The sequence below is a fragment of the Stomoxys calcitrans genome, chromosome 1 (genome assembly GCF_963082655.1).
Source record: "Stomoxys calcitrans chromosome 1, idStoCalc2.1, whole genome shotgun sequence".
NCBI classification, from domain to species: domain Eukaryota; kingdom Metazoa; phylum Arthropoda; class Insecta; order Diptera; family Muscidae; genus Stomoxys; species Stomoxys calcitrans.
The window spans coordinates 219,849,248-219,866,095 of record NC_081552.1 but is presented as its reverse complement, the minus strand read 5'-3'; the positions used below and the strand labels follow the sequence as shown (position 1 = coordinate 219,866,095).

The 16,848-nt window shown below is 40.9% G+C and overlaps 1 protein-coding gene across 3 annotated transcripts; it reads left to right on the top strand.

The window, feature by feature from the left end:
- The first annotated feature begins 191 nt into the window (after window positions 1-191).
- On the top strand, window positions 192-15,826 carry LOC106087346 (molybdenum cofactor biosynthesis protein 1). 3 transcript variants are annotated; one of them, XM_059360238.1, is made up of 7 exons: window positions 192-233; window positions 1,003-1,203; window positions 1,285-1,387; window positions 11,341-11,508; window positions 11,582-12,262; window positions 14,947-15,016; window positions 15,072-15,159. In XM_059360238.1, exons 1-6 carry the CDS (start codon window positions 207-209, stop codon window positions 15,000-15,002), a joined length of 1,236 nt encoding a protein of 411 aa, XP_059216221.1. In that variant the 5' UTR covers window positions 192-206; the 3' UTR covers window positions 15,003-15,016; window positions 15,072-15,159. The 3 variants fall into 3 exon arrangements, with proteins under 3 accessions (XP_059216221.1, XP_013107814.2, XP_013107815.2); XM_013252360.2 differs by lacking the exon at window positions 14,947-15,016 and having other exon boundaries at window positions 15,072-15,826; XM_013252361.2 differs by lacking the exons at window positions 192-233; window positions 14,947-15,016 and having other exon boundaries at window positions 648-1,203; window positions 15,072-15,826.
- The last annotated feature ends 1,022 nt before the right edge of the window (window positions 15,827-16,848 follow it).

The following is a 16,848-nucleotide window of genomic DNA, read 5'->3' as shown; positions in this document are numbered from 1 at the left end:
GGATCGCCACCTCCACTTGAAAATGTGGTTACAACAACAACATTATCCTATGTTTACCTATAAAGAGCTACCAGGCAAAGAACTTGACAAATTCGATCCATGGTGGAGGGTGTATAAGATTCGGCCCGGCCGCACTTAGCACGCCTTTACTTGTTATTTCTCTTAATTGTTTCTAGGCTTGATTGTCCTCCCACTGAGGTTTTACAATGGGCTACAGTAAACTTACCTCAATGGTGAGTAACCTATTCAACCTAAAAGCGGATACTATATTCTCTTTCGCAAAATTTTTCGTGACTACTTTTATTAAATATGGATTACATTCTGAAGGACATTTCTCCATATAGGGGAACAAAGTACCAGCCATAACCTGTGAATGTAACTTTTCTATTTAATTTAACCGTTATTGGCGGTAAATTTTTTTTATATATTATTTTTCTGAGTGTAGCAAAATTCCATTATTGCGATACTTTATCAGATAATACTAATTATTTATTTAATGACTTACGTTATTTTCAATATTTACCATTGTGTATTTACATTTATCGCTTATGAGAGAACCCCAACATTCATTCATCCAACTATCCATATGTCATGGGGAGAGTGTGTGTGTGTGTGTGCGAGGTAGAACGCATTGTGCTCCGCAAATTTTAATTCAGTATGAAATTTAGCTCTCACGAATAACAGTCAAAGCGAAATATAAGCGGATGACACACTGGCAGACAAATAACAACAACAACGCCTTATCATCAAAACAAAAACACAAAAATTTCGGCATGTACGTCGCCGATTAATAGATGAAGTCAAAAACATTGTTTCTTACGAGCGGTTTCGGTTCAGGAAATTCGAGATAATTGATTTTTGTTTTTGCTTAATTTCGATATACCTGAGTGGATGAATAGATGATATTCACATGCGGGGAGATTGAAAGAAGTTAAATTTGTTTTTGTCAAGTGAATTGTGAATTTATAAAATTAATTTCTATTGTGTTCCTTTCGTGGCCAGTCAGTCAGGTGTTGTTTTCTTGAAACTCACAACATGTCTTCGCTGCTTCAACGAGCAATTGCCACAACTCTAACCGGCGGCGGCAACAAATTTCCCTCGTTTTCCATTACAAAAACCAAATCAACAACAAGTGCTCAACCAGCTGTCACATTGGAGACGGCAACAGCCACTAATGAAGTGCAAAAACTACAACACGCAAAGGTATTTTTGTTTTTGGCAAACGTTTATTTCAAAAATTTCCATATTTTGGATAATAATGACATATCGAATGTACTACTCTAGGCTATGCCGGATAATCGGACGTCAACAGCTACCCTAACAGATACATTTGGCCGTTATCATACATATTTACGAATTTCATTGACGGAACGCTGTAATTTGCGCTGTAAGTATTTTTGTGAACAGAGTTGCCAAGTATTGAAAAAAATTATAAAAAAAGTGTTTTTAAAAAAACGATTAAAAATAACTGCATTCAAAAGGAAACAAAAATTACATTTTATCAACTAAATTAATAATAGCGAAACAAATATTTTTTAATAGCAATTTCGGATATTTTATTGAAATTTAATAAAGTTGGCAATATAGGTAGTTGTATAACTGAAGAAACTTTTGCGTAAAACACGTTTTTGGTGAAAAAGTTACAAGTTGACCCAGAGTGACTCTAGGATTTTGAGAATTTGGATGCTTTGACAGACGGACGAACAAAAATGTCTGCATCAACGTAAAATGTCAAGGCGATCACGAATATGCATACCTATAAACGTCAGTCGCAGATTGATATTTCCAGCTGCTATGAACGGAATTTTTTTTCGAAAATCTTAAAACGATGTTTTATTTGATCCGATATTCTACACATAAGCAAAAAAGCCGATTTCTTGCGTTCAGAAGGCTTCAGTTAACAGAACCACATACAATTCCAAAAAAACCCCACTGCACCGCCTGTGTGCATTCCACACACGTGATAACGAAATGTTGCTATGCAAAAAATAAAAAGGAAACAAACAAAACATCCCTCCGACATGCCGTAAAGAAATCGTTACGATTTCGTTCTTAAATGTCGGAATAGAAAAAATAAATTTCCTTAGACTTGTATGGATAAACCATATGCTAAGGAACAGGTGGATAAATTGTGTGACCCATAACATAAATATAAGGGAGAAAGTGGCACAGGGGAGTATTTTATCGCCACTCCTATGGGTGATCACCATAAATGACCTATTGCGGATGCTGATTGTGGAGGGATTTGAACCCGTCTTCTTCGATGTTATAATACTTCTAAGGGGTAAGGATCCGAAAGAGCTATGCAGAAGGGCCGAAAGGGTCTTGCATATGGCATATGACTGGGCTTGACCCAGAAGTCTCAATGTTAACCCAGAGAAGACTGAAATATGCCTGTTCACGAGGAAGACGAAGGTGCGCCAATTTAACACACCACGTTTCCTCAATAACACGATTTCGATATCTGACAAGGTCAAATACTTAGGTGTGATCTTGGACAGGAAACTGAATTGGAAGTGTCACATTCAGGAGCGTACTGAGAAGGCTCAAAGATGTTGGGCATTATGTAGACGGGCCATTGGCTCCAAATGGGGCCTGAGTTCGAGGATAGTCCACTGGCTCTACAGGAGCGTGATTAGACCAATATTACCTACGCCTCAGTAGTTTGGTGGACTGCTATGGAGGAAAGAGTGCAACATAAGAGCACATGTTGTCTTAGCATAGGCGGAGCGATGAGGATCAGGCCCACTAAGGTGCTAGAGACTATTCTAGATATCCGACCCATTGACATACAGATTAGGTGTGACATACAGTTTAAGTTGGAGAATGGATTGAGGATGGGAGCAGCTCATACCATCGCAGTATAATCGAGGCGACGATAGGAAACCTGGAAGGAAGGGAAGAGTTTTCCGATCGGATACCTCAGATAAACCTTGAGGTCGAATGCGAGGCACTGCTGCCATCGGCACAGTCTTTAATTGACGGAACCCTAGTGTTGCCATCTGGAAGATCATGTTACACGGATGGATCAAAACTAGAGGACAGAATGGGCCTGGGGGTTTACATTGAGAACCCAGGGATCTGTTTTAGACTGCCTGACCATAATACGGTCCTGCAGGCGGAGATCCGGGCGATCACGGAATGCGTAAAGTGGTGTGGTGCTAACAGTAAACAGTAAAATTGCCATTAGGGCAAAAACAACCAGGACGGTAAGGTCACGAACAGTCTTGCAGTGTAAGAAGGAGATTAACGTATTCTCTGAGGATGGCAAAATACGCATCGTTTGGGTGCCGGGCCATAACGGAGTAAGGTGGAATGAAAGGGCAGACGATTTTGCAGTGAAGGCCAGAGGGCTGCCATCAGTAAACTTGGTTAACCCGAAACCTTTCGGGTCGACGCAGTCCGAGTTAAGGGAGTGGGCGACGAATGCGCATGGAACCGTCTGAAACAGCGAAACATTCGGTAGGATGGCGAAAATCCTATGGGGGGAATCCAGATCGTGAGAAGACGAGGCTATTACTGAAAGGAAGCAAAAAGGAGGTCAGTATAGCTATTGGTATCATAACGGGACACATAGGATTACGAGCTCACTTATGTAAAATCGGTGCGGCAAGTGATAGCATATTTAGGGCATGCGGGGAAGATGATGAGACGTTGGAGCATTTATAGTTTAACAGATACCGGCACTTAGGTGGATACACAATACCAGACATGAACCAATTTAGAGTAGTGTTATTGAAAACAATTAAGGATTTTGTAAGGTTTAGGTGTATGTCCATAGTGGCATGGGGAGGATTAATATCTGCACCCTCTTTTCAACCTAACCTAGACTTGTCGAACAGAATCCTTTCCGTATTTGGTGGGAATTATCGTATGTTTCGTCCGACTATGTGCAGACATGTCGGACAAAGTCGAATACTATTGTTATCTGGGCCCCTAACAACTTCTTCTATTTGTATAGCCTCCGTTTTTAACGCTTCGAAATATTGATCTAAAACCACATAAAGTATATAGTCATGATCGGCACTGCATTTTATGTCGATCTTGCCATGTCCGCCCGTCCGTCTGTCTGTCTGTGGAAGGCTCGTTCTCTTCGAAGGAGTGAAACTAGGCGTTTGTTAGTGTAGTTCGGTTGGGATTGTAAATGGCCCATATCGGTCCCATATAAACCGAACTCCCAATTACACTTCTTAATCCTCTAGAGAGCGCAATTCTTATCCAATTTGAGTAAACAGCCTTATAATGATTAAAATGCAAATATAAAACACATTTGAAGAAGATAAGTTTTGAAACAAAGTTTATTTCTGCAACCACTTTGACATTTGAAGTTATTTCATTTGCCAATCAAGGTAGTCCCGTTGGGTTAGACTTTTGTTTTTGTGCTAATTACGCTACCTCTTAATTGTAACATGTGTTAGGGCACAAAAACCATACGCGTGAGGCTATTAACAGTTCTATTAATTTTTCTTTTGAATCAGTTAAAGCTGATTGGGGTAGGTAGAAAAAAATTTGTTTTTGTTTTATGATATACTCAATTGGAAAAAGTCAACAGCAGATAATGACTAGGTAATTTCAATTTAAAAATAAATAACAACTGAGGATGACATTGAAACTTTTAACGTTTGTTGTCATGTAGCCGCTGTTCTTTAATGGAATGTTCATGGGCAAAATTTTTGTTATGTATGTCTAAATTTTTTGTTTGCTACATGAAGTTTCAGTCATGGTGACCTTCATGACAAGCCAATCTATGATAGAAACTAGAAGCCATCCTCCTTCTCTTGTTCCTGTTGTATCACAAAGGACTAAAACGGAAAAGTGGTCTGATTTCAGACTGTCATTAGGCCTAACCTAACGTAAAACTTGTTGTTTTTTTTAGTTTTTTACCCTCCACCATAGGATGGTGGTATACTAATTTCGTCATTATGTTTGTAACTACTCGAAATATTCGTCTGAGACCCCATAAAGTATATATATTCTTGATCGTCGTGACATTTTAAGTCGATCCAGCCATGTTCGTCCGTTTGTCCGTCCGTTTGTTTGTTGAAAGCACGCTAACTTTCGAAGGAGTAACGCTAACCGCTTGAAATTTTGCACAAATACTTCTTATTAGTATAGGTCGGTTGGAATTGTTAATGGGCCATATCGGTCCATGTTTTGATATAGCTGCCATATAAGCTGATCTTAGGTCTTGACTTCTTGAGCCTCTAGAGGGCGCAATACTTATCCGATTTGTGTTTTGTTATGATATTCAACAACTGTGCCAAGTATGGTTCAAATCGGTCCATTAACTGATATAGCTGCCATATAAACCGATCTTGGGTCTTGACTTCTTGAGCCTCTAGAGGGCGCAATTCTTATCCGATTGGAATGAAATTTTTACACGACGTGTTTCGCTTTCAACAACCTCCAACAACTGTGCTAAGTTAGGTTCAAATCAGTCAATAACCTGATATAGCTGCTATATAAACCGATCTTGAATCTTGACTTCTTGAGCCACTAGAGGGCGTAATTCTTATCCGATTTGAATGAAATTTTGCACGAAGTATTTTGTTATGATATCCAACAACTGTGCCAAGTATGGTTCAAATCGGACCATAACCTGACATAGCTGTTATATAAACCGATCTAGGGACTTAACATCTTGAGCTTCTAGAGGGCGCAATTCCTAACCGATTTGGCTGAAATTCAGCATGATGTATTTTATTATGACTTTCAACAACTATGTCAAATAAGGTTCAAATCGGTCCATAACTTGATATAGCTGCCATATAAATCGATCTGAGATCTCATAATATGTCTTTCAAGGCGTATTTATCCGGTGGCCGCATTAACTCAGCTGAAAGAATTTGATATGTCAACTCATTTTTGAATTCGCCGTACAAAAATATAAATATTTTAAAAATTGTGTTTGCTGCTGTTATGGTTTTTAAACTTATGGCATATAATGACACGCGTCTGGCAACCTCATTCACTATCAGTTTCACTCGGGTAAAAAGTGTAGAAGAACACTGATAAAATTTACGTCAGTACAATACCAGACATTAAATTGAAGAAGATTACGAACCAACATGCATGACAAAACGGCCAGGCAGTCTGTGAGAAGCTTCCTCCAATATGCAATTTAAAGCTATAGTAGTCAATAATGGCGAAAGGACTGTTGCATGAAAATGATTTAGACAGGAAATAGATTTTTGTGTAGCCATAATCCTGCGAGAGGGTGTCGCAATTTCAGGCAGTCTCACAATAGGTGCTCAACCCTATATGACATCTCATCCCCACAAATCAAACTTAAGTCCGCCATGTGACTTGCGAAAGGTAAAAATCCTGACATTGCAAAGGCTTTTCAGGACATTCAGTAGAGAGAATGGCAGCTCCATCCCATCTAGAAGAGGACCCCTGAACATACCAAGTTACCTAGTATTTTGGCAGCATACTATATGAACACTGAACGGCCACACACCATGATAACAAACTTTAACAGTCCTTTTCCAATGTCCTGCAAATGCGACAGATACCCCAGAGCCAAAAAGGGGTACACAATCTTACTTTTGAATCATTTGTTAGCATTCACTTGGTAGCTTTCTACGGCTAAAATAACCTTATGAAACTATTTGAACCTGTCATCTTAGTGGTTTTGTGGGTTGATGTTGTTGTAGTAGCCACATTTTCATGTGGAGTAGGTCCAAAGGACCGATCGCCGCCGGAACAGGGAGGCCATTTCTTATTAAAAGGCGCCAATAACTCGCCTTGTCATATCGAGCATCATAAGCACTCAGTGCTTGTGCAAGAGTCGGTGCCGCCCGGCCTCTCACTGAGACTCTCCGCTCGATATCGCTGATTGACCGCGACTGCCGTTGCAGCCACTCCGTATGGCGCATTCCACTATACGCAACCTTTGGACGCGCACAGTAGCTCGCAGCTAAGCTTCTCGTGACAGCAATGAACACCATACAGATCGGACCAGTTTTGTGGGTAAAACCTCTGTAGCTAATTGGAATTTTGAAAATTTTAAAATATGTGTTTTTTTTGCTTGATACCCAAAAATTAATAAACTTCTTTCTTCTTGATCTGATTAGTCGAAACAAATTTGCCCAAAGTTTTCAATGTCAGCACGAAACGAATTTTCTTCGCCCTGTTTAAACATATCAAGTTCCCAAAAAAGATGCTTTGTTGTAGCAATTCGCCGATGCGTCCACCTTATTAAATACGCCTTGATGTCTTTGTTTTATTTCTTGTTAGACGAAAATATTTAAGTATAAACAAAACCTAATAATTGCAAATTGATGTATATATTCTATTTCGGATGAGGGCATCACTAAACCGGCTTAGGATGTAATTGCTTTCAGGAACATGTCATATGTGGGTATTTAGTCAATTATAAAATTTAATCAGCAGCTGAAATTTTTTTTTTACCATAGGTCTAAAAAATGTTGTCAAAAAACATTTAATTTGTTGAATAATGGGTTGAGATAGATAATGCCACGTAAAGTCACGAACAGTATTGGAGTGCACGATCAGCAGCGTTTGAGTAACAGGCCATAGCGGAGCAAGGGGGAATGTCCCCGTTAAGGGCGAGGCCAACGAACGCGCATGTAGCACTGAAGAACAGAGAAACGGTCGATAGATTGGCGAAAACACTATGGGGTATTCTTAGGGTAAAAATTCGAAGCTGTTGTAGAGAGGAAACAGGAAGGAGGTCAATATGGCCTACGATAGCATTACAGCCGTAATGCCTCCGCCGTTGGCTGCTGCCTCGGGGTACATTATTTGTCCTTTTGTCTTGTCTTGGGTGAAGTACATTCAACAGTGACATAGATCTGTTCGGGGAAGCTTTTCGGATTTAGAGCTCACATCCAGCCGGTGTACGTCCATAGTGTAATGGGGCGGATTAATATTCCCAACCAAGTTTTCGACCATACCTCCGCCGTTAGCTGCTGCCTCGGTGTACATTATTTGCCCTTTTGTCTTGTCTTGGGTGAAGTACATTCAATCCCATGGCAGCCGGTTGTACGCACTGGATTTACCCGATGGAACCCTTCATCGGCACGGACTGCCGCCTCAGTGTACGTGTTCGTCTTTTTTCGTCATGGGAGAGGCACATCCCGTAGTTCCTTCTCCGCACGCTTCGGTGCCGGGATTGAAAGAACCCCGGACACTGGTTCTGTTCGGTTTGCCAGAACCGCCTCCATCATCGGTCGGTGTCGGTAAGGTGTAACCGGTGCATGGTGTGGGTACATTCCGATCTTGCTCTGGCATCACTTCACTACGGGAGTACAGTCATACTGGATATATTGCAAGCTGCCGTGCGAATATAGCCAGCATTGGGTCACAAGCGTAGCCGACTTCATAACCTCTGAAAGTTTATCAATCAGAAGAGGCCGATTGGGCTGGCTTCAGAGAGTATACCAATCGCCGCTTCAGTAAACTGCCACCCCCTCGGATGTGCTAGCGAGAGGAAATTCCGAGAGACCATTAACGCAGCAGCCGTTCGCTTTATACCAGCCGGTCGAATACCCTTAGTGCGACCCAATTTCCCGGCGCAGGCAGTAGTACTCGCAGACAAGCATGATAGGATTCATTGTATGGACCCCACTAACCTCAAAATCAGTGAGTTGAATCTGGAAAAAAACAGGGTAGTCAACGAACATAAACGGAATTTGTGGCTGGAACACTTGGAGCAACGTAACTAAGGCACCGGTTTAGGCAAGCTGTGGTCTGCTGTTAAGTCACTCTCGAACCCACTCATATTTGGCGACGTAACTGTGACTGAAGAGATGCACCAGGTTGTTCAACTGTTAATTTATTATGCATCCTGAGAGTGACAAGGCTAGGAGCCATCACAATTTACCGTGGCCGTGGCCATTTTATGATATCCACGAGGAGGGCAGACCTTCCTTTTACCTCAATTTTCAAAAACGCCAGATCTCGGAGTTTTTTATGCCTCATTAAGGCAACGCAAAACACATAAAACTTTGGGTTCAAATGTCCGTGGGGGATACCTTTCCCCAAAACCCAAATTATAGGTAATTAAAGGTAGAATACGAACTTGATATAAAAATTTGACTTCAAGTCTCGCCCCACCCTCAAAAACCGCCCAAAAACGACATGGATAGTAAAGGAAGGTAAATGGAAGTAGAATAAGAAACTTGAATAAAAATGTTGGGTCCAGTCCGAGGAAGGCCGCCCCCCATAAAAACCAGTCCAAACGGACATGAAAGTCGATCGGGGCAATATGGGATTCAAACGGAAGGTACATGAGAGTAAAAGACGAAACTTATATAAAAAATTTGGAGGTCTATTCCCAGTCGGGTCGCCCTACCCCAAATGGGCATGTGGAACGAACTTGACAATTTGGACTCAAACGAAAGATATTTGAGAGTAGAATACAAAACTTATATAAAAGTTAGGGTCAATTCCCGGGGGGCGCCCACACCAAAATTATGCCCCAAATGGAAATGTATGCCAAACGGGACAACATGGGATTCTAATGAAAGGATAGTAAACAGTTAAATACATTTTTAAATAAGTAATTGGACAGGGCCCGCTCCGCTGCGACTTCTCTCACTTTTTTTTTTTATCTGAGCCCAATACTGGCACGGTCAGGAAAAATAGTCCTGTTTTGGGTTACTGGTACGGCATTTCAGATATTTCGCCCCAATGTAGATATCATATAGGTGCTCTACTCCCTTATATCTTTCATTTGAGACACATATTGCTGTGGTCGGTAAATAAGTATGTTTGGGGATATGGTGGACCGTCATATATCAGATTCGTTCTCTAGTCTCAAATACCTTTAATTTGAGCCCCCAATATTGTCATTATTGGTTTGTATTTCATTTAGCGGGCTTTGGAGCTGGCGCCAAACACTTGGCCTCAAAGTTGGATATCGAATTCGTTATCTACTATCTAGGGGTTGTATTTATTTAGTCATTCTTTTACAACACATCGAAATATCAATTTTCGACCCTACAAAGTAAATATATTTCGGATCGTCCTAAAATTCTAAGACGATTTGACGATGTCCGTGTGTCTGTCCGTCCGTCCGTTGTAATCACTCTACAGCTTTCAAAAATTGAGATATTGAGCTGAAATTCGGCACAGATACGTCTTTTTGATGTACGCTAGTTAAGTTCTCGAACGGGCTAAATCGGACCATATTTGGATATAGCTGTTATATAGACCGATCTGCCGATAAAGGGTCTGAAGCTCATAATGGCCATAAATGCTTTATTTTTTATCAGATTTCGCTGAAATTTGAAACAGTGACTAATTTTAGGCCTCATCCGACATCTGTCTCAAATATGGTTCAGATCGGACTATATTTAGATATAGCTGCCATATAGACCGATCTGCCGATTAAGGGTCTGAAGCCCATAAAAGCTTTATTTATTACCCGATTTCGCTGAAATTTGAAACGGTGAGTAGTTTTAGGCCTCCCAATATAGGATCCAAATATGGTTCAGATCGGACTATATTTAGATATAGCTGCCATATAGACCGATCTGCCGATAAAGGGTCTGAAGTCCATAAAAGCTTTTCTTTTTAACCGATTTCGCTGAAATTTTAAACAGTGAGTTGTTTTGAGCCTCCCTATATCCGAGCTTAATATGGTTGAGGTTGGACTATATTTAGATATAGCTGCCATATACACCGATACACCCCTCAAACTCCAAGGAATAAATTTTTTATATTAAATTGGTACTCTACTTTCAAATACCTTTCATTTTATACCCATATTGCCCAAACCGATGAAAGAGTCCTGTTGGGAGGTTTTCTGGGGGTGGGGACCCTCCGAACACTTTGTGCAAAATTTGTGTACCAAATTCGTACTCTACTCCTAAATACCTTTCATTTGATACCCATATTGTCCCAATCGGTAAACATGTCTGTCCGGGTGGGTTTTGAGATGGGGCGTCCCCCTAGGCTTTTGTGACCAAAAAATTGTATACCATAAGGTGGCATACAAACTTTCGTTTAAATCGGTCCATGCATCTCCGAGATCTGGCGTTTTTGAAAATTCGGGTATGGGGGAGGTCTGCTCCCCCTTCGGATTTCGAAAAATTTAGTATCCTATTTTCACCTTGGGCCCGAACTACCATCTGTGAAAATTTCATGAAAATCGGTTCAGCCGTTTTTGAGTCTATACGAAACAGTTCGGTCCAGCTGCTTTTCTATTAAAATAAAATAACAACAAAGTTTCCTAAAAAATTAATTTAATAAAGACTTCTAAAAAAATCAGTTGTTTGAAAAATCTTTTATAAAAATCTAATTTTAAATAAAATTTTATTATTTTATGTAAAATTATTTTTCTTTTATTTATTTTTGACAAAACCCTTCCAGGTAAATATTGTATGCCAGCTGAAGGCGTTACTTTACAGCCCAAATCAAATCTGCTGACCACAGAGGAAATATTCTATCTTGCCCGCATTTTTGTTGAACAGGGAGTGCGAAAAATACGATTGACTGGAGGTGAACCGACTGTACGTCGCGATATAGTCGATATCATAGGTGAAGTAAACACAAGTCAATATTACCTAACATTTCTTATCTAATCGTACAAATATTTTGTATTCCCCTCTAGCCAAACTCAAGGAAATACCAAATTTAGAAAATGTTGGCATTACCACAAATGCCTTGGTGCTGACTCGTTTGTTGGTGCCAATGCAGAGAGCGGGCCTGGATGCTATCAACATTAGTTTGGACACTCTAAAGCCAAAGCGTTTCGAAGAGATTACGCGACGCAAAGGCTGGGAGCGTGTCATAGCTGGCATTGATTTGGCCGTCCAACTGGGTTATAAGCCTAAGATCAATTGTGTTCTCATGAAGAACTTCAACGAAGACGAAATCTGTGATTTCGTCGAATTCACCCGTGATCGCAATGTAGATGTGCGCTTCATCGAATACATGCCATTTATGGGCAACAAATGGCAAACGGATAAATTGCTGTCGTTTGGTGAGACATTAAAACTGATACGCCAGAAATGGCCGGAATTTGAAGCCTTACCCAATGGTCCTAATGATACTTCTAAGGCCTACAAAGTTCCAGGCTTTCAGGGACAAGTCGGGTTTATAACCTCCATGACTGAGCACTTTTGTGGCACCTGTAATCGTTTGCGTCTTACGGCCGATGGTAATTTGAAAGTATGTCTGTTTGGCAATAAGGAAATTTCGCTTAAGGATGCTTTAAGGAACAACATATCGGAGGATGATTTAGTGGCACTGATATCGGCAGCAGTTAAAAGGAAAAAGAAGCAACATGCAGGTAAGTGAGCATTAATCATAAATCGAGTAGGGAGTGGTAAGTTGAGGAAGTTAATGAGCCTTTATATGACAAATGAAACTTTTTGCTGCAGAAAATTTTTTATAGTTGGATGAGATTTAATAGCCTATGATTTGGGAGTAAGATTTTAAATCAACTATAGAAGCTGTAGGTTCAACTCAGCTTTGTCATCTGACTGTTTTAGCCAATGAGTTTGTACAGAGTCTCTATCGCTTTGCTGTCGTTGGTCAGAATAGCTACCCTAAGATTGCCACTGTTGTTGTTGTAGCAGTTTATTGTGTTCTATCTTTCGTCTGCTTGATTCTGTCGAGTGTCAAGACCCAGGAACTCTGCGACTAAGATGGGGTGCGTCCACAGGGATCTGGGTCTGAGTCGAGTGGGTCTGGCTGGGCAATTAAACATGTGACGTGTATCGTGCGGTCCCCGGTTACATTCGGGACATACATCTTGCACGTCGGCATCAATCCTAGCTCTGTGGGAATTGAGGCGGCTGCATCTGCCGGATCCTAATTGAACCAGAACTACTGTGATTTGCCGGGGGAGGTCGATTTCTTCGGGTGCAATGGGTGGCGGTCGTTCTCCAAGGACTACATTCACTTGGTAGCTGTTTACCGCATCTACTACCGTGTCTACATGAATGTTGTCTAGACCTGTTTGATATACCGCTAGATCTAGAGGTTCTCTCTTGTAGCGCTGAACCTCACGCTCTAGATCATGTAGATCTACCTTAAGGGCGGTGGATATCCATCCACTAGCGCTGAACCTCACACTCTACATCATGTAGATCTACCTTAAGGGCGGTGGATATCCATCCACTAGATGATGGTCTCTATGATAACAGCCCAAAATGTAGTGCTTAGACAGCATGTAGTTGTGTCTTCGCACTGGTAGGATCTTTGTCTCCTGATGGAGGTGGTCCACATGAGAACTGAGGAGACAGCCCGTCGCAGTTCGGAGGGCGGCTGCATCTGCCGGATCCTAATAGAACCAGAACTACTCTGGTTTGCCGGGGAAGGTCAATTTCTCCAGGTACAATGGGAGCTATTCATCGCATCTTCTACCGTGTCTGCATGAATGTTGTCTAGACCCACTAGATCTACATGTTCTCTCTTGTAGCTCTAAACCTCACGCTCTAGATCACATAAATCTACCTTAAGGCTTCAGAGCGGTGGATACCTTTTCACAAGATGATGATTTGGATGGTCCCTACGAAACTCAGAAGGTATTGCAGAAGGCACAGCAGTAGTTAGGTCTTTTCACGGTTAGGATTTTTGTCTCCTGATGGAGGTGATCCACGTGAGAACTGAGGAGACAGCCCGTCGCAGTTCAATGGGCGGCATTCTGACAGATCTGAATACTACTCCATTGCGTGTCACAGAGCCGACGACACCACACTGGGAATGCATAACCTACCACAGACTGGCCAATTGCTTTGGGCGTGGTTGTTACTGTTGTTGTAGCCATATTTTCATGTGATGGTGGCGATCCTCGTCAAGCCCCTGTAGGTGAGAAAGCTCGTTTCGGTCCAAAGGACCGATTGCGGCGGAAATAGAGTGTCCATTGGTTATTTTATATCATATCGAGCATCATAGGCACTCAGTATGTGTACAAGGGCCAGTGCCGCCCGGTATCTCACTGAGACTCACCTCAGGCGTATTTGTAGTGAACAATGTGGCTGAAGATTTGGTGGCAGATATCTTCAGATTTCTTGCAGCGAAATATGAGGCAAGTTCGTTGAGGTAGACGTTCAACCTATCGCAGATCTCAACAATGGGTGGGGGGCCTGATGCCATGATCGTACAATCGTCCGCATATGATACGATCTCTATGCCGTCTGGAAGGGGTGGAATGGAGGATAGGTAGAGGTTAAACAGTGCCGGAGATGTAACCTCACCTTGGGAAACTCCCTGTTTCACTTTACGGTGCTTCGACTTCTTATTCCTAAATTCCACAATGACGACCACACAGATAATTCGCGACCCAGCGTTTTAGGCCTGGCTGGAGGGACGTGTTGGCGATGTCCTCAAATAGTTTGGCATGGCTGACCGTGTCGAATGCCTTCGATAGGTCCAGTGCCACGAGGACCATCCTATCACATGGCCTGGGCTGATTGAAGCCACGCCAAATGTGTGCGGTGATGGCATGCAGGTGGTCTGACCCCAAAGAGATGACGGCTTGCCTGGATACGTCACTCAGGAGATCAGGGGAAGCAATGGAGATGTCTGGCGAGCTGCTGCACCTCCTCGTAATCCTAGTGGGGGCATCCTCATTCACCGTGCAAAACGTGGAGCTATCAATCTGCTCTGCCAAAGCTATGCTACGCTGGTCGTTTCCTAGAGGAGAATGCCATGAAGTGTGATGCGCATTAAAATCCCCTAGACCCAGGCGATTATGGCCAGATAGCAACCCACTTATGTCGGGGTTGTAAGCTTGGCCACATTTGGTAGCTGTGTCCCACAATCGGCACACGTATAATATGCGGCCTGGCCGAACTTATTTCGTTTTTGTGTTCTTTCAAGTAGCGGAGTTAAAATTAACCACGTTATCATTCTCATGTAAAGGTTCATTAATTTCAATCCCTTGCCATAATCTTTGCTTTTTGCAATCATCATCATTGGAAGACTTTGTATTTGTTAATGAGGAAAAAATAATTGTTATTGTTATAGGCATGTTGAATCTGTCGCAAATGGAAAATCGTCCAATGATCTTGATTGGTGGATAGCCCCTGCTCAAAAGGTGCGTACTTGGAAGATGGTTTTGAGTTAATCTATAATATTTTCTTTTTTTATAGTTTCCCAGACATCAACATTCTATGGAAATCATCTTCATGCCCCCCCTTATCAAGCGAGTCCCACATATCCCTTTTCATCGTCATCATCATCATCAATAATCCACTTATTGAGTTCAAATCTAAAACACAAACCCTTCACAGCTACAGCAGCTCGTTTCTATAGTTCCGATAGCAACTGCAATAATTTGACCCATGTAGATGCCACAGGTAAAGCATCTATGGTAGATGTTTCCCAAAAGCCCATATCAACGCGCACAGCAGAAGCCAAAGCCCACATATATGTTGGTGCCGAAGTTGCCCGCCTTATACATTCGAATAATCTCAAGAAGGGTGATGTTTTGAGCGTGGCCCAATTGGCAGGTATCTTGGGTGCCAAAAAGACTTCGGATCTTATACCACTGTGTCACAATATCACCATATCATCGGTAAAAGTCAATGCTACCCTGGATTTGGATGCTCATATGGTTTTGTTGGAAGCTAAAGTTAGGTGTACTGGTCAAACAGGCGTTGAGATGGAAGCTTTGACTGCGGTTTCCATTGCAGCTCTAACCGTTTATGATATGTGCAAAGCCATTACCCATGACATGGTCATAAAAGACATACAATTGGTATCGAAATCCGGTGGCCAGCGAGGAGACTTTCGAAGACAATAATTTTAAATATTTTGTATATAGAATTACTATGCACCTGTGTATACGTATTTATATTGTTTTTGTTAGGAATTAATAAAAAACATAATGCACTTTAAAAAAAAGCAAAAATTGTACGTCAAAATTTCAGTGAAATTTTCTCTAAAGACAAAATTTCAGTGAAATTTCTCTAAAGACAAAATTTCAGTGAAATTTCTCTAAAGACAAAATTTCAGTGAATTTTTCTCTAAAGACAAAATTTCAGTGAAATTTTCTCTAAAGACAAAATTTCAGTGAAATTTTCTCTAAAGACAAAATTTCCATGAAATTTTCTCTAAAGACAAAATTTCCATGAAATTTTCTCTAAAGACAAAATTTCAGTGAAATTTTCTCTAAAGACAAAATTTCAGTGAAATTTTCTCTAAAGACAAAATTTCAGTGAAATTTTCTCTAAAGACAAAATTTCAGTGAAATTTTCTCTAAAAACAAAATTTCAGTGAAATTTTCTCTAAAGACAAAATTTCCATGAAATTTTCTCTAAAGACAAAATTTCTATGAAATTTTCTCTAAAGACAAAATTTTAGTGAAATTTTCTCTAAAGACAAAATTTCAGTGAAATTTTCTCTAAAGACAAAATTTCAGTGAAATTTTCTCTAAAGACAAAATTTCAGTGAAATTTTCTCTAAAGACAAAATTTCAGTGAAATTTTCTCTAAAGACAAAATTTCAGTGAAATTTTCTCTAAAGACAAAATTTCAGTGAAATTTTCTCTAAAGACAAAATTTCAGTGAAATGTTCTCTAAAGACAAAATTTCAGTGAAATTTTCTCTAAAGACAAAATCTCAGTGAAATTTTCTCTAAAGACAAAATTTCAGTGAAATTTTCTCTAAAGACAAAATTTCTGAAACTTTCCCGGTCTTCCTACCGCATCCGCAGATTTCGGCTCATCTTGTAAGGCCACCATAGGGCAAAGGTTAGCATGTACGCCTATGACGCTGAACGCCTGGGTTCAAATCCTGGCGATAACATCCGAAATGCTTCTAATGCTGGCGACGTTTGTGAGGTACTTTGCCATGTTAAAACTTCTCCCCAAAGAGGTGTCGTACTGCAGCCCTCCGTTGGGACTCGGCTATAAAAAAGGAGGGCCCT

Bases quoted from the DNA above. Each gene is read 5' to 3' on its own strand.
- LOC106087346 (XM_013252360.2), top strand. From the start codon at position 207: ATGGGCTACAGTAAACTTACCTCAATG. The intron at 1,204-1,284 runs GTATTTTTGTTT...GTACTACTCTAG, and splicing joins AAAAACTACAACACGCAAAG to GCTATGCCGGATAATCGGAC. The intron at 12,263-15,071 runs GTAAGTGAGCAT...CTTTTTTTATAG, and splicing joins GAAAAAGAAGCAACATGCAG to TTTCCCAGACATCAACATTC.